The sequence below is a fragment of the Ovis aries genome, chromosome 19, assembly GCF_016772045.2.
Source record: "Ovis aries strain OAR_USU_Benz2616 breed Rambouillet chromosome 19, ARS-UI_Ramb_v3.0, whole genome shotgun sequence".
Lineage (NCBI taxonomy): Eukaryota > Metazoa > Chordata > Mammalia > Artiodactyla > Bovidae > Ovis > Ovis aries.
In genome coordinates this window covers 12622064-12642427 of record NC_056072.1, presented here as the reverse complement: position 1 = coordinate 12642427, position 20364 = coordinate 12622064, and the positions used below count along the sequence as shown (strand labels likewise).

Sequence of the window (20364 nt, the reverse complement as noted above, 5' to 3'; positions counted from 1 at the left end):
CCCCTCCTCCTCAATCCTCCCCCCACATATAAGATCATGTAAAAGGAGTATTACCCATCAGCAGATGAGTAAAGGTTTTAGGGCAGTACTCCATGGTAGAATTTAGAGGAGTGAATTAAAAAATCAAACAAAAAAGCAAACAGAAAAAAAGAAAAGGAAAAATACCTGGTGAAAACATTGTGTGTGACCTCAGTTCAAAACAAGATCATTAATTAACATTGGGCAAGTCTCCCTTGACGTGTCTGTAGCCGGTGGAACATGATTTTGCTTCGGTGACCTTACTCCCTTCTGCAGTTACACGTTGGGTCCCTCAAACCCAGTCTGGCCCTTTTTCTGTTTTCTGAGTTGGGTGTTAATGTCACACTACACTTTCCCATCCCACTGACCATAGACATCTCTATGCAGAAAGAAATGCACGTATGTCCATTTGGATACATGATATCCCTTTTCAAAGTTTATTCATAACAAGCTCGGACAGCTGGAGGAGTTTTCGCCATCCGAGGAGGAAAGGGCTGGGGTAAACACTGGCAGCCGGAGGTGGGTGGAGAGACAGACTCTGTTCCAAAGGAAGTTTTGGTCTCCTGCCCTCTAGGCCAGGAGGAGATGAGCCTATGGTGCCTTGCACCTGTATCACTTGATTTGGAAGAAGATGGCTGGAATGGTGAAGAACACAGAGATAAGAGGCTCCCAGGTTTTGCCTTCGGGAAAAACCAGTTCAGGGAGACCTTTCCTGTCTGCCTGGAGCCAGAGCTGCTTCTGGAAATAACTAAATTCCCTCTATTGTTGTCAAAGCAATGAGCCTGCTTTTGCCTTTTGGAAGCCAGGAGAGGAGATACCATGTACATTCTGCTGCCATAGCCGCCCCCCCCCCGCCCCCCCCGCCATAAGCCCCTTTCTCCCAGGGCGGTGAGTGGGAATGTTATGATGGCCTCTGTCCTATAACTTACAGAGGCTCCTCTCCATGTGAGCATCCCTTTGAACCCCAAACACACACCTGTAAGAGTCTCCCAGGGCAGGTGCTGCGACAGCCACCCTCTGTGCCTGTCACAAGGATGGGCACCAACAGCAGGAAACGAGAATTCTCATGGCCTTACCAGAAGCTTCGGCAAAGAGGACGGTCCTGTCGCTGCTTTGGGCTTCGCAAGAGAGAAACACCTTTCTTCCTTCCACGCCAGTGATGTTTGCCTCCAGCCTCACCACTGAGCCGAGGGTGATCGGGCTAGGAGAGGGCAGTGGGGGCGAGTGGCTGGTAGCCTGGTCTCTGAGAAAGGTTGCGGGGGATGACCCTACAGGGGTTGGAGGCTACCGGAGTCGGGGTCCTGGACGTCTACTCCAAGGGCCAAGATGTCAGGGCCTTTGTGTTTGTCGCCTGCTAGCTGTCTGTTTGCTTCAGCTTCTTCATTCGTCAAGCTGGAGATAATGGTACCAACCTCCCAGGATTATAATAAAGATTGGACAAAATAATGTGTGATAGTTTAACAACAAATTAATCACGTGTCAGGAATTATCATTTCAGTAGCAGCCCAGTAATTATTTGTGGACTGAGTTAAGTATTTACAGGCACATGGGTTGGCTTTCTTTAAATCAGAGGTGGCCAAAAGTAGCTTATCATTTGTCCTGTGTAGTGTATTTTTATGTCAGAACACGTAACCCACGTTCAAGCTCATCACCTTGAACTTGGATGAAAAGGGAACATCCAACAAGTTTAGGTTGGTCCATGAGAAAAACAAAAGTCGAAACTCCTTTTTGTACTCAGGATTGCTACACGAGCTCTTATCTTCCATCATAACACCTGGAATAAGCCCGTGTCAGCTTACTCCTAGCTGGAACCCCTGGAATAAGCCCATGTCAGCTTACTCCTAGCTGGAACCCAGGGAAGGAGACAGACCTCTTGAAGGTGATGGTCATGGTCCCGGTGAAGACCGCATTGGCACTGCAGTAGGCCGTCATGAACAGCGTGGTGTCTATCATGGTCCCCAGCGCGCCACCATGGGTAATCCTGCAGGGCCAGACAAGGGGAGAAAGGGAAGGAGAGAGTCACCCGGGATTCCACTCCGCATGGCCAGTTTCCAGTGAGGCAACGTGCTGAAGGGTTCCCTGCAATCCAGGACCAGATCCTTCTATCGATCCGTTTAGAGCAGAGATGTGAGTGCAGAGCAGGAGCAGGGGGAGCAAACACCGCTGTCTGAAGTGAGTCACACCAGCTTAGAAGAGAATGAACTAGAAGCGGGAGAAGCCCCCACCCCACCACCAGCCCCAACCACAAATTCTGATGAACCTTGTACTCCCTTCTGGGTGGGTGTTGGGGGAACTAGCATGGTACCGTGAAGAAAGCATGGGCTTTACAGGCAGAGGGCCCTAACTCTAAATCTCACGTTTCTAGCCATGTGACCTCAGTCACAGAACCACTTGAGCCATCTGCGTCTTTATCTGTAAGAGAGGAACATCTCCTAGGAATTTTTGTGAGTATGAAATTAATACAGCCAAAGCTTCATGTAAAGGGTCTGATATATACTAGCACCAAACAAGAATAGCTTTCCCCCTTCTCATTTCTAACTTCCATGGCTTACTCCACTGCCATTTAGGAGGTTAAGGATGTTCTTAACAGGGAGAGGCCACACCTTGGGTGGATCACTGAGGGACTGGCAGAGCCTCGCTGCCCAGGGAGCCAGCAGAATAAGGCTGAGGTAGCCAAGAATCTAGGGGTGGATCAGTTGGTGAAGAATCCACTTGCCAATGCAGGAGACCCAGGTTCGATCCCTGGGTCAGGAAGATCTCCTGGAGAAGGAAATGGCAACCCTCTCCAGTATTCTTGCCTGGAAAATCCCATGGACGGAGGAGCCTGGCAGACTACTGCTTACGGGGCTGCAAGAGTTAGACACAACTTAGTGACTGCACTACCACCCACCCACCAAGAACCTGCTGAAGGGACCCGGGGGCCCCCAGCTGGGCTCTCACCCGCCACCTGTTCCTGGACCAAGATAAAGCCCATTTGAGCCACTGGCTGGGACAAGCCTGCATGCCTCACCCAGGCAGCCCCTCCAGGAGGGGCCCAGGCTGGAACAAGCAGATGCACTTCTTCTCAGAGTTATTGTGGAAGATGACATACTCAAAGCCGAGTCTCTCCATCTCTGTGATCCGGAGAAAGAGGCGGGCGTCTTCTACCATTTGGACTGGAGGGAAGAGTGGATTCGATAAGAAAGACCTCAAGCAGGAGTCTGATCCTCAGGGCGGTGTGGTCTCCGGGGCAGAAAGCACCCGACCAGAGGAGGTCCCAGGAAACCCACCACCCTCACCTTCCCATGGGCACGCCAACACGGGCATGGTCCGATAAACTTCTAATGGAGAAGAGCAGCTTCCAAGGGGAGGATGAGGTCAGTGGTGTGAGGGCCAGTGAGGAGCCAACTGCCTGTGAATTCAGGACACCACTGTTCCCTTTAGCTGAATAACAATCGCTAATCCGAATGCGTTGATTGCTGCAGATCTAGGAGTAAGCCGGCGACAGTCCTTTTTGTAGAACACGCGTATGTGTCTCCTCTCACTGCCACAGGCCTGAGCTCTCAGTGAGATTTGTTTATACTGTATGACTTCCGAGGGAAATGGGGATAAGTTAGAGGCCCTAATTAGAGGTTAATGGAGAAGGCAATGGCACCCCACTCCAGTACTCTTGCCTGGAAAATCCCATGGGCGGAGGGCCTGGTGGGCTGCAGTCCATGGGGTCACTAAGAGTCAGACACGACTGAGCGACTTCACTTTCACTTTTCACTCTCATGCATTGGAGAAGGAAATGGCAACCCACTCCAGTGTTCTTGCCTGGAGAATCCCAGGGACGGGGGAGCCTGGTGGGCTGCCATCTATGGGGTCGCACAGAGTCAGACATGACTGAAGCGACTTAGCAGCAGCAATTAGAGGTTAAGCCTGCAATATCCAATACTTAAGGACTTCCCTGAAGCTCAAAGGGTAAAGAATCTGCCTGCAATGCAGGGGAGACCAGGGTTCGATCCGTGGGTCAGGAAGATCCTCTGGAGAAGGGAATGGCAATCCATTCCAGTATTCTTGCCTGGAGAATTCCTTGGACAGAGAAGCCTGGCAGGCTATACAGATCGTGGGTTTGCAAAGAGTTGGACACGACTGAACGACTAACACAGCACATCCAATACTTATCAAACACCTTTTTTGCCAAGAATCTCAAAGCAGAATTTCTTTTCTTTCTTTTCTTTCTTTTTTGGCAGCATGGCTTATGAGATTTTAGTTCCCCAACCAGGTATTGAACCCATGTCTTCGGCAGTGAAAAGGCAGAGTCCCAGTCACTGGACCACCAGGGAATTCCCCTCAAAGCAGAATTCTGAATGACAGCTTAGGTATATAAAATTATATACTATAAACAGAGTCTATAAGTATGCTGTTAAATCGCTTCAGTCATGTCCAACTCTGTGCAACCCCAGAGACAGCAGCCCACCAGGCTCCCCCGTCCCTGGGATTCTCCAGGCAAGATCACTGGAGTGGGTTGCCATTTCCTTCTCCAATGCATGAAAGTGAAAAGCGAAAGTGAAGTCGCTCAGTCATGTCCGACTCTTAGTGACCCCATGGACTGCAGACCACCAGGCTCCTCCGTCCATGGGATTTTCCTGGCAAGAGTACTAGAGTGGGGTCCCATTGCCTTCTCCAGTATATAAGTATAGACTATAAATAAAAGACTTCCGGCTGGTTCCTCCTGTCTCTTGAACGCCTCTCTTCATCTTTTGTTTTCCATCCGACTGGTTCAAGAGCTCAGCTCAGCTGACCACTAGAGGGAGCGCGAGTTCTGTCCCCAGCAGATTCTGGCTCCTGGCCCCAGAGGTCAGTAAGATCCTGCCCCCTGTAGCATCACTAAGCTGCCAAAACTGGGTGTACCAGGGTGAAGGCACTGGCCCTTAATCCAGGCACTGCCTCTTCCCAATTCCTCACTGACATTGCACCTGTCTGGTCTACAGGAGATGGTGGGGCTGGCAGGTGTAAGGAGACGCCAGGGGTGACTGCAGACAGGGGTGGAGAGAGCACTAATCTGGGAGCCAGGAATCGCTGACTCTAGTCCAGTCTCTCCCAAAAATTCGCTTTGTTGCCTCTCCAGACCTCAGTGTTCTCACCTGTCAAATGAACGGGTTGGACTAGACGGCCTCCACGTTCCTTTTCTAGCCTGATAGTGTGTGAATCTAGGACCACCATGTCCAGACTGCCTCACACCTGACTCTCAGGCTAATGCAGGCCACATGGGAGGTGTGGGAACTGGGCTGGAGCGCGGAGCTCCCCGAGGAAAATGCACACACAGAAGCAAAGTTTTGCCAACCGTCTTGCACTCTCCAGAGCCCTCCTCCAACCCTGGTGAAGCGCTCCTAATACAGGGGTGTGAACGTACCAGGGACAACTTTAGCGATCCTAGCTAGGTCCCCCTCTTTAAGGAACTGCCAAGAGTGACGGTAACCGGAAAGTCGCGTCCACGTCCCATCCACAGTCTTCTCCATGAGTTCATTGTACAGCCTCACCATGATGGGGCTCCAGCCAGAGTTCGGGAGGGAATAATCCTTTAAATCGGAATGGAGGTGACTTCTTGAGACCTGGGAAGTTCAAAAGGTAGCTGACTGTGTTTGCTCCTACAGGGCCAGCAGAGCTGAAGGAAAACTTGGGGTGGGGGAGGACTCAGGCCCGGGAAGTGACCTTGGGGAGTCCGGGGTGGGGGGGGCAGGAATCAAGCTCAAGACCCAGGAGGCCAGAGGGGACCCTGAGGGGTGGGGGTTCAGACCTGTGACCACAGCAGACTTGCTGGGGCCAAAGTGGGCAGGGAAGATGCTGGTCACATTTTCTTATGATCTTCCAGTCCCTCGAAGGTCCCTTTCTGTTCTGCTGATTGCTCGCCATGAGTAGGCCCCATCCAAGCATGGGAACCTCTCCCCTACCCCAGCCCCCATGAGGGGCATCCCACCTCCACCTTTCTTGCTTTTCTCCTTCCCTTCCACATCCTACCCCGTCATATGGGGATTCCTCTCATCTCCTTAGCTGTCCAGGAACCTCCCTCCAGCGCCTAGCAGGTGTTCCTACTTATGAGCAGACACGAACTCCTTGACCTCCTGCTCCCTCATCTTGACTCTTACCCACAATTTTCTTTTAGTCTTGCCTCTTTTTTGTCTGGAAAATGTTATGTTAAACAGTAACCACTGCTTTCCCTTGAATCACCACTAATGAGATTCTCTTTCCCTGATTCTGCTCACTTGCTCACTCTGGGGCTCGGCAACCCCACTTAACCATATGGGAAAGGTTCAGCAGAGTCAGTAAGACTGGAGGGCCTCCAGATATTGTCACTAAGTTCCCAGTCTGAGGGTGCACCCCTCCATACAGGATGAAACGGCCAAGTGGCATAAGCATCTTCTAGGAATCAGGAGTCCTGGCTCTGAGTTCTCATCTGTCAAAGGAGCCTAAGGTCCCTTGTAGCTCCCTCAATCTGAGACTCTGACCACACTCACAGTGACCCGCATCTGGATGCAACGTGGGTACTCACAGTGATGAGTGGGGCTGGCATCCAGGCTGCCCAGAGCATCCGGGGCTGGCCAGCCAGGGCTGGGAGAAGGCGTGCTGCCTGCTGGGGCCTCGCCAGCCACCTGAGACCTCTCTGCAGCATGATGTCTAACCGAGACGTGCCAACTGAACTTTCTGCCAAAGGCAAGCCTTCCTCCTGGTAATTGAGCACAGACCTGAGGCTCGGACTCAGCCAATCAGAGCCTGTGTGGGTCCTCTGAGGGCCAGGCCGTCCCACGTCCCTCTCCTGCATCAGGCCAAGCAGTGGGGAGCGGAACTAGAAAGGACATTAGGCAATTGTGGATTAGTAAGTTACACATGTATTTGACCTGGGGAGTTGCCAGATGTATTTCTGGCTGTGTGCCTGGAACAACTGAGTCAATCAGAATGTTTTGCAGGCCAGGTTCACCGGGATGACAAACAGTAACCAGGAGCCAGAGCGGATAACCTCAGTCTCTATGTGGAAGGACAGATGGCTTTGATACCTCACCCTGTTCTTAACTGTGTCTTGTTTCAGAGGCCCATTCATTTATTCATCTGACAAATGTTAATTAGGCGCATACTACGTGCCAGGAACTGTTCCAGACTCTGGAGGCACAGGGGTGAATAAGAGACAAAGTCGATGACCTCATGGGGTTTATGTCCTAAGTAGGTAGTTAACAAGCAATGCTGATTGTTGCACTTTCTACCCCCAGCTGCTGTTCTACCTGTTTCTCTGTTTTATCAATTTTAATACTTAATGTTATCTCATGCTGCTAAGTCACTTCAGTCGTGTCCGACTCTGTGCGACCCCATAGACGGCAGCCCACCAGGCTCCCCCACCTGGGATTCTCCAGGAAAGAACACTGGAGTGGGGTTCCATTGCCTTCTCCAATGTTATCTCATAAACAGCCCAAATTAAAAGTTCACCAGTTGTTCCCAAACTGTCTTTCAGAGCATTCCCCCTCCACCAACCCAGAATCCAGTTTAAGATCATATATTTCAGTTAATTGTCATGTCTTTAGCCTCCTTTAATCGGAAACAGTTTTTCAGCCTTTCCCTGACACATTCTTAACATACCACACACACACACACCAGATACACGCAGGAATGAGCTCCCATTCTTTCCACCCTGCTTTAGGGGACTCTTGCTACTCCCAGTGAGTGAACAGTAGGTGGCGTTAGAACACAGCTTCGTAACCTTGCATAACTGTCTCACAGAAATCAGAGGTATCGTTATTGCTGTTAATATCTGCATTTACATATAAAGACACTGAAGCAGAGAACAGGTAAAGTACATCGCCCCAAACTGCAGAGCTAGTAAAATGCTAAAGGCTGTGCATTTTTATTATAGTAATAACAACCTTTTATGTGCACAAAGATATTTATAGGCTATAGGTGGGACATCGGGTACGTCTATGGAGCAGGCAAGACAGAAAGCACCGTCATCACCATCTTCAACCTTATCTCACACGTGTCTGCCTTGACATGCAGAGATGCTACCTCAGGCCAGCTTGTAAGTGAGGAGCAGGGTCCAGGCCGGGAAATCCAAGGTGTCCCTTGCAATGTCCTGAGCGAGGCCAGCATGGTTCAAGATCCGAGGCACTTCCTACGTCACAAGTGTTGCCGGTCAGTATCGCTCATGAACACAGATACAGAAATCCCAAGAGAATCCAATTGTTTATTGTTGAAATGATCATAAACATGAGGTCATTTTTTTCTAGGGAAAACATGGGTTGATTTAAAATAAGAAAACCTATCAATATAGTTCACGAAATTAACAGAATAATGGAGGAAAACTACATGATCACCTCAATAGATAAGGAGAAGGCATTTGATAAAATTAAAGCTGGTATTTGATAAAGATACTCCAAAACCTGGGCGGGGGGGGGGGGGGGGGGAATCCCTATAGCTAACACAGTGAAACTTATCGACTATTTTAAGAAAATAGTGACAAAGTCTTTGAAAGTTGAGAGGGTTGACTTGCAATAGTAGTAATTCACCGAATATCATGAAAGAAGTCTTGCGTCTCCAGCCAGCTTTCTAAGAGTCTCCCTTCAATGTAGCCTCCACCTCCAGCGTGAATCATTTCTATTTCAAGAAGGTGGGTGATGGAGGCAGAGGGATGCTCCGCCCTGCACAGACTCACAGAATGTAGTCTATGGTGGAGGAGCGAGTGGAGTGATGATTCGAGGATGATTTTTCCAAGGCCTCCCTGGAGACCTGCCTCCCGATGTAGACGAAGATGTGGCTGCAACTCTTCCGAAATAGTTCTGATAGGTGTTTCTTGAACTTCTCACCCATGAACGCATAGATAATAGGGTTCACGCAGCAGTGGGTGAAGGAAATGGTTTCTGTGACGTGCGTGGCGTAGGTCAGCTGCTGGCTCATGACACATCCATCCAAGATGTGCATGTCGTGCAGGGAAGTGAGGAAGAGGACCATGTTGAAAGGGACCCAGAAGAGTAGGGAGGCGACCACCACGATGAGCACGAGCTTGATGGCCTTGGTCTTGTTGTGGTTCTGGCAGCTCCTCAGCTGGTGCAGGATGCGGATGTAGCAGAACATCAGGATGCTGAACGGGATCAGCAGGCCTAAGATGTTCACCTCAAAGTGGATGAAGATCTTCCACTTCAGCGTCTGCTGATTGTAATACGTGTAACACTGTAGGATGCCATTTTCGGAGGCCACTTGGTAAAATACTAGTAACGGGCTGGTGGCCACGAGGGCAGTCAGCCACACCACCAGACTCAGGGCTGTGCCCATGCTGATAGTCCTCACCTTCAAGGCATAGACGGCATGGACAACCGCCAGGTACCTGTCCATACTCATGAGGGTTATAAAGAACATGCTGCTGAAGAAGCTGACGTAGTAAAAGCCGGAGACCACCTTGCACATTATGGTCCCAAATACCCACTGGTCCAGCTGATAGTGGGTCTGAAAGGGGAAGGAGAAGACAAACAGCAGGTCGGACAGGGCCAGGTTCAGGAGGTACACGTCCGTGACGCTCCTCAGTTTCTTGCAGGCGACAAGGACTAGGATGACCAGGCTGTTCCCCAGAAGACCAAATACAAACAGAATGCAGTAGAAGACGGCGAGAAGCAGCTTGCTGTCTCTCCCCTCCCCATCGCAGGGGCTCGAGTAGATGTCGGGATAGTAGAAGTCAGTTACTGTTGTCAAATTGGGCTCAAGTGTGTAATCCATCAAGGCAGGAGGAGGCCAGCCACAGAGGCTCCTAAGAGACATTCATTTCTTAGCGACATTTTTAATTTAAAAATACAGACTGAATTGTGCCCCACCGCTCCCCACCAAGTTCACATATTGAAGCCCTAAAGCCCTGTTATGGACTAAATGTGTCCTTCCGAACTTTGTGTGTTGAAACCTTAACCCCACTGTGGTGGTATCAGGAGGTGGAGCCTTTGGAAAGTGATCGAATTAGGTGAGGTCAGGAGGGTGCAGGGCTTCCCGGGCGGTGCCAGTGTAAAGAACCCACCAGCTAATACAGGTAGATGTAAGAGACACAGGTTCGATCCCTGAGTTGGGAAGATCCTCTGGAGGAGGGCATGGCAATCCACTCCAGTATTCTTGCCTGGAGAATCCCTTGGACAGAGGAGCCTGGTGAGCTACAGTCCATAGGGTCGCAAAGAGTCAGACATGACTGAAGCAACTTAGCACGCCCACACACATGAGAGCTCCAGCCTCATGAATGGGATGAATGCCCTGATGAGAAGAACAGGAGAGCTCGCTCCCTCTCTCTGCTCTAGAGTGTGTGAGGATACAGTGAGAATTTGGCAGTTAGCATCCTGGAAGAGGGCTCTCCCTAGAATCTGACTGCTTGGGTGCCTTGATCGTGCGTTTCCCAGACTCTAGAAGGGTGATAAATAAATTTTGTTGTTGTCAGCCACCCAGTCCATGGCATTCCGTTTACAGGAGCCCACACTGACCAGGACACCCCCAGTGTCACTCAACTTGGAGACAGTCCAATGAGGAGCTAACGTAGGTCACCAGATGGGGCCCTAATCCAACTGGACCTGTGTCCTTGTGAGACGACAACCAAGTGTAAAGGCGGCCCTAGAGGCTCTCACCAGAAATCCAGGTTGTCAGCATCTTGCCTTGGACTTCTAGCACCAGAACTGTGAGAAAATAAGCTCCTGTCATTTAAGCCACCTGGCATCTTGTGATGGCAGCTTAAACAGAATAATAATACAGGGGCTATATGGAACCTCTCTGGGGCTTTCCTGGTGGCTCAGCTGGTAAAGAATCTGCCTGCAATGCAGGTGACCTGGGTTCGAACCCTGGGTCGGGAAGATCCCCTGGAGAAGGGAATGGCAGCTCACTCCAGTATTCTTGCCTGGAAAATCCCATGGACAGAGGAGCCTGGTGGACTATAGAGTCCATGGGGGTCGCAAAGAGTCAGACATAACTTAGTGAGTAAACCACCACCACCACCTCTACCTTGGGACCTCTCTGCCTTTTCTACACAAATTTTCTGTAAACTTAAAACTTCTCTAGAAAGTAAAGCCTATTTGCATTTTAAAAAGTTGAAAACTTCCCAGGCTAACTAATACAGAGGGATTCGGTGGGATAAGAAAAACCAAAATTTGCCAAGAAAACTTAGATACCTATAGTTCTACCTCTCAGAATTAGCCACGACCAGCATAGTCCCATATTTGCTTTTGATTCTTTCCCTTCTCCTCCCTTCCTTCCTTCTCTAACAGAGATAAACAACGTGAAGGGAAGATTCACATTTGAAACATGGTCATTCGCCTCAAACTGATATTTACATTCAAGGCAGTTTTGATCTAGACTTAACCATTTCTCCAAGGCATCTGCTTACTGGACACTCAGGCATCCCTCTCCACCATGCCACATTTCTATAATTTGAAATGCGAATCAAGTTAGCCGTTTTTAAAGATATTAATTTCACCTAAGTATATACACAAAATACATTGTAAGACAGTTTCTGAAGTATGGAGGTGGATCTCTTTTTTATGTGGCTAGCATCTTTCAAAACAGGAGTCTCCCCTCCTACATCTTCCTCCTCACTTGTCTTTTACAGTTACTTTAAAAAACAATTTTCAGTTCTTGGTCCTTCTGTTCTGCTCTCCTAATATCCTGAGATAAGAGGAAGTCTTCAACTCATTTTCTTCCCTAGATCCTTCCTATCCACTCCACATTCCCAGCTCTGTTCCTTCATCATTAAAATCTGTGGAAAGTATTAGCGAGCCCTAGCATTTATCACAGTGCACCAAGAATTTTACATACATCACCTCATTTATTCCTCAGGCATCCCTGTGAAGCAGGCACTGATATCTCCTTTCTCTTTCTGGAGTTACAATCATACCTGAGTCTCAGCTTTTGTCCAGTACCTGAAGTTACACGAAGGGTGAGGCAACAGAGCCAGGACTCAAAAGCTGCATCTGTGTTCTCCAAATCCTTGTTCTTTTCTGTACTTCACTGTGGGTTAAAAAAAAAAAAAAAAGAGTAAAAAAGCTACAGTCTTTTAGCATCTAGACCATCTGCCTTCCAAGTTCTGGATTACTTTGTAGCAGAGTAAACTTGGACTTGCTTTTCAAACTGAAAAGGAGGCTTTTCAGTTTGTGAGAAGGAGGCCAAGAAGGCTTTTAAGGGTTTGGTGGGATGTGCCTGTGGTCATTTAAGAAAGCATCTAGTCAGGGATGAAATTTGCTTGCCAGCTTTGTTCCTTCAGAACAATACCTACATGCCTTCCTGTCATAGACGCAATGCACGCAGCGTTAGGACAGATTCCTCCCCAGATGCCTGGGGATAGGCAGAATCTTCTGCTATCCACCTTCCCACTCTTGGAGGAGCTTTGACACCCTCCTAGCATCCTGCAGAGAAGAATGGCATGGCTTGCTTTTCTCCAGTAGACCGCTATGGACAGGCACTGAGACATAAGCAGGGTTTGTAAACACTGGGGATATGCAAAGAAAAGCGTCCCCTCTCATGCCAGATTTCTGAAATCCCGGCCTCCCCCCCAAGGACATAAAACTATCCTTGCTTCTTACGTCTTTCTCTCCCAAGGATGCTTATTAATACCTACCTTAATGAGAGCCTGCCTTCTGGAGGTTTTCAGTGTTGCTAGTTTCTTTGCCTCAGAGTCTGCACTGCTGTGTGTCGGCAGCTCAGTGGAGAACAGCTTCTCTGCAGGTATCTTATCTATCTGTGATCAGTGGCAAAATAGGGGCGGGTCTACTGCTGCTCCCTACAATGATTTTTAAAGTTTAAAAACAAATCGATCTCATTTAGAGGACAGACTAGTGATTACAAGTGGGGAGAGGAAGGGGCAAGGTCGAGGTAGGGAATTAAGAGGTAGGAACTATCAGGTATAAAATAAGCTGCTGCTGCTAAGTCGCTTCAGTCGTGTCCGACTCTGTGAGACCCCATAGACGGCAGCCCACCAGGCTCCGCCATCCCTGGGATTCTCCAGGCAAGAACACTCGAGTGGGTTGCCATTTCCTTCTCCAATGCAAGAAAGTGAAAAGTGAAGTCGAACAGTCGTGTCTGACCCTTAGCGACCCCCTGGACTGCAGCCTACCAGGCTCCTCCACCCGTGGGATTTTCCAGGCAAGAGTACTGGAGTGGGGTGCCATTGCCTTCTCTGATAAAATAAGCTACGAGGATATATTAATAATAAGGGAACAGGGGCAATGTTTTGTAATAACTATAACTGGAGTCCAACTTCTAAAAATTGTGGATCACTTTGGTGTACACCCGTGATATGTAATATTGTACATATGTAATATTGAACATCAACTATACTTCTATTTTTTTAATGCTTAAAAATCACATATAATGACAAGGCTAAAACAAGACACTATAACAAAAAAAACCCCAAAATTTCAAAAATAGATCTCACCGAAGAACACATACAGATGGAAGATTAGCATATGAAAGAACATGAGGGAACTGTATATTAGAGCTACAGTGAATTATCATTACACACTTGTTAGAATGGCTAAAATCAAAACACCAAATACTGGAAAGGAAGAAGATTAAGGGACCTCCCTGGTGGGCCAGTGCCTAAGACCATGGTCCCAGTGCAAGGGCCTGGGTTCAACCCCTGGTCAGGGAACTAGATCCCACATGTGGCAACCAAGAGCTCACACAACACAACCAAAGACCCCGCATCCTGCAGCAAAGACTGAAGATCCTGCATGCGGCAACTAAGAGCCGGTGCAGCCAAATAAATAAATAAAAACAAGTATTTTAAAGATTAACAAGAGAAAAGCATATAAATAAAATTTTTACAAAAAGAAGATTAAGAGGCACTCTCATTTATTGCTGGTGGAAATGCAAACTGGCACAACCACTATGGGAGACTGTTTGGTAATTTCTTATAAAGCTAGAATAGGGTTACCATATAATCCAGCAATCATGCTCCTGATTTCTACCCCGATGAGCTGAAAACATATCCACACAAAAATCTGAGCACAAAGATGTATAGCAGCTTTATTTATAATTGCCAAAAAATGAGAATCCACCAAGATGTCCTTTGATAGATGAATGGATGAACAGCACTGTGGTAATGTACACAATGACATGCTTTTCCGTGGTCTTAAAACACCAGCTATCAAGCCACAAAGAGAAGCCTTGAGGTGTGTATTGCTAACTGAAAGCCTTAAAGTGTGTATTGCTAACTGAAAAGGCTACATGCTCTCTGACTCCAACTACAGGAGAATGTTCTGGAAAAGGCAAAATGACAGAGACAGCAAATGATCAGTGGTTGCCTTGGGGTTCCGTGGTACAGGGGGCTGATTCTTCCAACCCAAGGGCAGGAGATATTTTTCCATTTCTTTGAATCCTCTTTAATGTCCTTCATCAATATTTTATAGTTTTCAGAGTATACATCTTTCACCTTCTTGGTTAAGCTTATTTTTAGGGCTTTCTTTACCATCATTTTTTAAAAAAATTTATGTTACTTAATTTTTTCGGCTGTGCCGCATGGCATATGGGATCCTAGTTCCCCAGCCAGGGATCAAACCTGCACCCCCAGCAGTGGAAGCGTGAAGTCTTAACCCCTGGATGGCCAGGGACATCCCTATGCAATGTTAAGTGGGATTTTTCTTTAAACTTGCTCTTTCTGATATTTCGTTTTTAGTGTGCAGAAAAGCGGCAGATTCTTCCTTACGGTGTCGAGAACAGGCACTTCAGGAACAGAATTGTGAAGTGATGAGCTCATGGCTTATTTCTGCTTGTGAGACCAGGTCACTGGGATAAGCTCAGTCATCCGCAGAGAGGACAGTCTCCTGCCTCCATATCAAGAAGCAAGGACGTAACCTGGCCTGACAAAGCCAGACCAACCTGGTCACCTTACCACGAAGGTCTACAGCCAGGGGCACCTTTACCATGGAGTTCAGGCTGTCCTAAAAAGGGAACAGAGAAAGGGGCCCATTCCTCTGGCGTTTGTGGTCCAACGGATACAAGTGACAAAATTTCCCCACCTGCCAGTCATAGGAGCTCAGCATCACCACCACCCCACCCCCAACCCCCCCTCCTCCGTCAGGAAGAGAGGTGGAACCACAGCTGTCTTTTCCGCTACTGCACCCCTTCTGGAGGGATGTGGAAGTTCCTCGTGGGAACAGGGAGCGAGCTAAGAATTCCCCCAAGAAGACGACATCCATTTCACCGCTACAGTTCAACCTCTTTCTTTAGATGCAATTTAGAATGGCTCTGTGTTCCTCCATGTCTCGTTTCACGACCTCTAAATCCATCCTCCCTTTGTCTGCAATTTCATCTCATATAAATAACTGCTGGTGTCCGAGTTCATATCTAGGTAATTCCCCTCACCCACATTATTCACGGGCTGACGTAGTTTGGGGAAAACCTCAGATCTTTTACAAGAGTTTTGTCAGTGATAAGCAAAGATCAATGGCTCACAGACAGGGAGACTCAGGGGCTCCCAGTTACCGCTGATTCACATCACAAGGGCGGAAACTATGATACCTGCTTTACCTGAAGCTGTGGAAGGGACCCTGGACCTCTCCCCGCCTCGGCCACGCAGGCCTCAGGGACTGGGTGGAATTCCCCCAAGACCAGCTTCCAGGTAGGGCTAGAATGATGGCATGGGCCTTGGCGCAGACGTCCTTGCTTTATGCAGGGTAACAGCACGGGCCCGGTTGGGGAGTGGGCTGGCCTCCATCCTGCCTGTTTCCTCCACTCCACAAAGCCAGGCCACTTGGTTGAGGCCAAGTTCAACTGAGCAACCTGACTTGGGGAGAGGCAAGCCCAGTCAGCAGAGGTGTTTTTGTGGCTGATTTATACTCCCAGGCATCCTTACTGTGAGTTCCTTGAAATCCTGCTATTTACTATTCCTTCACCTGGTGGACTGAAGTTTTCCAATAAACTGAATGGTGTATGAGGCACTATGAAGATGAGGGAGTCAGGTGAAGCACCGGGGAGAGGGCCACACAGCCTGGACCAAAGGACCGCCTCTTGCCACAGTTCCAGGGCCATCACAGAGAGCTGGTGTGGGCCCCTGTAGACCTGTGTCTGCCCTTGCCACGTATCCAAGTTTATTGAGGTTGCTGTAAGAAAAAAAAAAAATTACCGCAGACTTGGTGCCTTGAAACATAAAAATTTATTCTCTCACACTTTCGGAGTTTGGACGACTGAGCTCTCTCCAGGGTCCTCAGAGAGAATCCTTCCTTGGCTTTTCTGGCTCCTGGTGGCAGTCCCAGCAGTCCTGGGCTTGGAGTTACATCACACCAATCTCTGCCTTTGTCTTTACATCGCTGTCTCCTCTGTGAGCTACGTCAAATCTCCCTCCGCTTCTATCTTATAAAGACTCTTGAGAGCGCATTTAGGTTCCATCTCAATAATTCATGATAATCTCTCTATCGTAATCTCCTTGGCCTAACCACATCTGCAAAGACCCTTTTTCTAAATAAGTTTACATTTACAAATTCCAGGGATTAGGACTTGATATCTGTGGTTGGGGGCTTCCCTGGTAGATCAGCTGGTAAAGAATCCACCTGCAATGCAGGAGACCCCGGTTCGATCCGTGGGTTGGGAAGATCCCCTGGAGGAGGATCTCCCAGTATTCTTGCCTGGAGAATCCCCATGGACAGAGGAGCCTGGTGGGCTACAGTCCATGGGGTTGCAAAGAGCTGGACATGACTGAGCGACTCAGCACAGCACAGCACAGCATCCTTAACTGGCTTTTATCTGAGCTACTATACCCCGGCTCTAAAGATCTAGACTGTGATGGAGTTAAAGAGAAGCCTCCATTCCTCATCTTTGGACACAAGGCAGGGATCCCAGCATCCTAGAAGAAGGCAGCCAGAACCAGACTACACAGCCAAGGTCATGCAGGGCTCAAGAATCGATGCTTTCGCCAGGTCCATCTTCTGTTGCACAGAAACATTCACTAGATCCTGAAAAGAATACCCTCAGGGACAGACTTTTTTAAGAAAACCTCTTGACAAAGATATAGAATGCAATTTAGAATGGCTTTGTATTCCCCTACATCTTGCTTCATGACTCCTAAACCCATTCTCCTTTGTCTGCAGTCTCATCTCCTAGAAATATTTGCTGGTGTCTGAGTTCGTATCTAGAGAAGGAAATGGCAACCCAGCCCCGTACTCTTGCCTAGAGAATTCTGTGGATAGAGGAGCCTGGTGGGCTGCTGTCCATGGCGTCGCACAGAGTTGGACATGACTGAAGCGACTTAGCATGCATGCATGCATTGGAGAAGGAAATGGCAACCCACTCCAGTATTCTTGCTTAGAGAATTCCAGGGACAGAGGAGTGGGTGGGCGGCCGTTTATGGGGTCACACAGAGTCGGACACGACTGAAGCAACTTAGCAGCAGCAGCAGAGTTCATATCTAGGTAATTCTCTATGACACAGAAGTGCTGGACTACCTCTATCAGGGATGGTTCAGGTCAGTTCAGTTCAGTTGCTCAGTTGTGTCTGACTTTGCGACCCCATGGACTGCAGGACACCAGGCCTTCCTGTCCATCGCCAACTCCCTTAGTTTACTCAAACTCATGTCCATTGAGTTGGTGATACCATCCAACCATCTCATCCTCTGTTGTCCCCTTCTCCTCCCGCCTTCAATCTTTCCCAGCATCAGGGTCTTTTCAAATGAGTCTCTACTTCGCATCAGGTGGCTAAAGTATTGGAGTTTCAGCTTCAACATCAGTCCTTCCAATGAACACCCAGGACTGATCTCTTTTAGGATGGACTGGTTGGATCTCCTTGCAGTCCAAGGGACTCTCAAGAGTCTTCTCCAACACCACAGTTCAAAAGCATCAATTCTTTGGTGCTCAGCTTTCTTTACGGTCCAACTCTCACACCCATACATGACTACTGGAAAACCCACAGTTTTAACCAGACAGACCTTTGTCCACAAAGTAATGTCTGTGCTTTTTAATGTGCTGTCTAGGTTGGTCGTAATTTTCCTTCCAAAGAGTAAGCGTCTTTTAATTTCATGGCTGCAGTCACCATCTGCAGTGATTTTGGAGGCCCCCAAAATTAGTCTGCCACTGTTTCCACCGTTTCCCCATCTATTTGCCATGAAGTGATGGGACCGGATGTCATGATCTTAGTTTTCTGAATGTTGAGCTTTAAGCCAACTTTTCACTCTCCTCTTTCACTTTCATCAAGAGGCTCTTTAGTTCTTCTTCACTTTCTGCCATAAGGGTGGTGTCATCTGCATATTTGAGGTTATTGATATTTCTCCTGGCAATCTTGACTCCAGCTTGCGCTTCATCCGGCCCAGCATTTCTCATGATGTACTCTGCATATAAGTTAAAAATAAGCAGGGTGACAATATACAGCCTTGACGTGCTCCTTTTCCTGTTTGGAACCAGTCTGTTGTTCCATGTCTAACAGTTCTAACTGTTGCTTCCTGACCTGCATACAGGTTTCTCAAGAGGCAGGTCAGGTGGTCTGGGATTCCCATCTCTTTCAGAGTTTTCCACAGTTTATTGTGATCCATACAGTCAAAGGCTTTGGCATAGTCAATCAAGCAGAAATAGATGTTTTTCTGGAACTCTCTTGCTTTTTCCATGATCCCGCGGATGTTGCCAATTTGATCTCTGGTTCCTCTGCCTTTTCTAAAACCAGCTTGAGCATATGGAAGTTCATGGTTCACGTATTGCTGAAGCCTGGCTTGGAGAATTTTAAGCATTACTTTGCTAGCGTGTGAGATGAGTGCAATTGTGTGGTAGTTTGAGCATTCTTTGGCATTGCCTTTCTTTGGGATTAGAATGAAAACTGACCTTATCCGGTCCTGTGATGACTGCTGAGTTTTCCAAATTTGCTGGCATATTGAGTGCAGCATTTTCACAGCATCGTCTTTCAGAATTTGAAATAGCTCAACTGTCCACTAGCTTTGTTCATAGTAATGCTTCCTAAGGCCTACTTGACTTCGCATTCCAGGATGTCTGGCTCTAGGTGAGTGATCACACCATCGTGGTTATCTGGGTCATTAAGATCTTTTTTGTATAGTTCTTCTGTATAGTCTTGCCACCTCTTCTTAATGGCTTCTTCTTCTTTTAGGTTCATACCACTTCTGTCCTTTATTGAGCCCATCTTTGCATGAAATATTCCCTTGATATCTCTAATTTTCTTGAAGAGATCTCTAGTCTTTCCCATTCTGTTGTTTTCCTCTGTTTCTTTGTATTGATCACCGAGGAAGGCTTTCTTATCTCTCCTTGCTATTCTTTGAAACTCTGCGTTCAAATGGGTATATCTTTCCTTTCCTCCTTTGCCTTTTGCTTCTCTTCTTTTCACAGCTGTTTGTAAGGCCTCCTCAACCATTTTGCTTTTTTGCATTTCTTTTTCTTGGGGATGGTCTTGATCCCTGCCTCCTGTATGGTGTCATGAACCTTCATTCATAGTTCTTCAGGCACTCTGTCTATCAGATCTAATCCCTTGAACCTATTTCTCACTTCCACTGTATAATTGTAAGGGATTTGATTTAGGTCATACCTAAATATAGATTCACATAGATTCAGTTCAGTTCAGTCACTCAGTCATGTCCGACTCTTTGCGAGCCCATGAATCGCAGCACGCCAGGCCTCCCTGTCCATCACCAACTCACGGAGTTCACTCAGATTCACGTCCATCGAGTCAGTGATGCCATCCAGCCATCTCATCCTCTGTCGTCCCCTTCTCCTCCTGCCCCCAATCCCTCCCAGCATCACATAGATTACATCCCCACAAAGCTACAATAAACAGACTTTTTTGTTACTGCTAAATATTTATTTCCTGTATAAGAGTGGTCAGGAACATCGCCTGCATACAATCAAAGGTATGACTGCAATACTGCTCTGAAGGGTTGAACATGGAGAAAAATGCGTGGCTTAGAGTATAATATTTGTATTTTTAGCTGTAGTTTCTGGAAACTTATGCTACATTGCATGCAAGAAGAACTGATAAGACCTCTTAGTGTTTTACATGGTTCTTTATTCCTAGAATTTGTCTTCTACTAATTTTTTTTTTTCAAGGCTGCAAACACTTACTGAGGACTAAGTGTATTCCCAGCACTGCTCTAGTCATTAGAAGAGATAAAAAGATGAAATTATATATTATACTCCCCTTTAAGGAGTTTAGCAAGCAATGGCACTTTCATCACAGAAGTCCTAGGGGGTAAATGGCTCTCTGAAGAATGATGAATAATGAAAGGAAGAACTCATATGAAAACTATGTAGAAACCCAGAAAAATCTTTATGATGAGAAAAGCAGATTAAGGTGGTATATATGGTACAACTGTCAAGACACAGATGCATGGGATCAGATTCTGGAATGGAACAGGCAGAAATTCAAAGTCAGATATTAGACTGTTCCTCTTTATTTTGAAAGTTT

At 47.6% G+C, this 20364-nt stretch overlaps 2 protein-coding genes across 8 annotated transcripts; both read right to left on the bottom strand.

Annotated features, from left to right (window-relative positions):
• Positions 1-432: 432 nt before the first annotated feature.
• On the bottom strand, positions 433-7739 carry LOC101113538 (acyl-coenzyme A thioesterase THEM4-like). 2 transcript variants are annotated; one of them, XM_027957912.2, is made up of 6 exons: positions 6533-7739; positions 5396-5594; positions 3029-3173; positions 1889-1999; positions 1095-1219; positions 433-653 (listed from the first exon to the last, which is right to left on the bottom strand). In XM_027957912.2, the coding sequence occupies exons 1-6, from the start codon at positions 6800-6802 to the stop codon at positions 631-633; spliced, it is 873 nt and encodes a 290-aa protein (XP_027813713.2). In that variant the 5' UTR covers positions 6803-7739; the 3' UTR covers positions 433-630. The 2 variants fall into 2 exon arrangements, with proteins under 2 accessions (XP_027813713.2, XP_042092460.1); XM_042236526.1 differs by lacking the exon at positions 433-653 and having other exon boundaries at positions 904-1219.
• A 110-nt stretch (positions 7740-7849) lies between these two features.
• Positions 7850-12679, bottom strand: CCR8 (C-C motif chemokine receptor 8). Of its 6 annotated transcripts, none has more exons than XM_042236524.1 (4): positions 12593-12679; positions 12251-12380; positions 11873-11985; positions 7850-9763 (listed from the first exon to the last, which is right to left on the bottom strand). In XM_042236524.1, exon 4 carries the CDS (start codon positions 9730-9732, stop codon positions 8674-8676), a length of 1059 nt encoding a protein of 352 aa, XP_042092458.1. In that variant the 5' UTR covers positions 9733-9763; positions 11873-11985; positions 12251-12380; positions 12593-12679; the 3' UTR covers positions 7850-8673. The 6 variants fall into 6 exon arrangements, with proteins under 6 accessions (XP_042092458.1, XP_042092459.1, XP_060258076.1 ...); XM_042236525.1 differs by having other exon boundaries at positions 11898-11985; XM_060402093.1 differs by having other exon boundaries at positions 7850-11985.
• Between the last annotated feature and the right edge of the window lie 7685 nt (positions 12680-20364).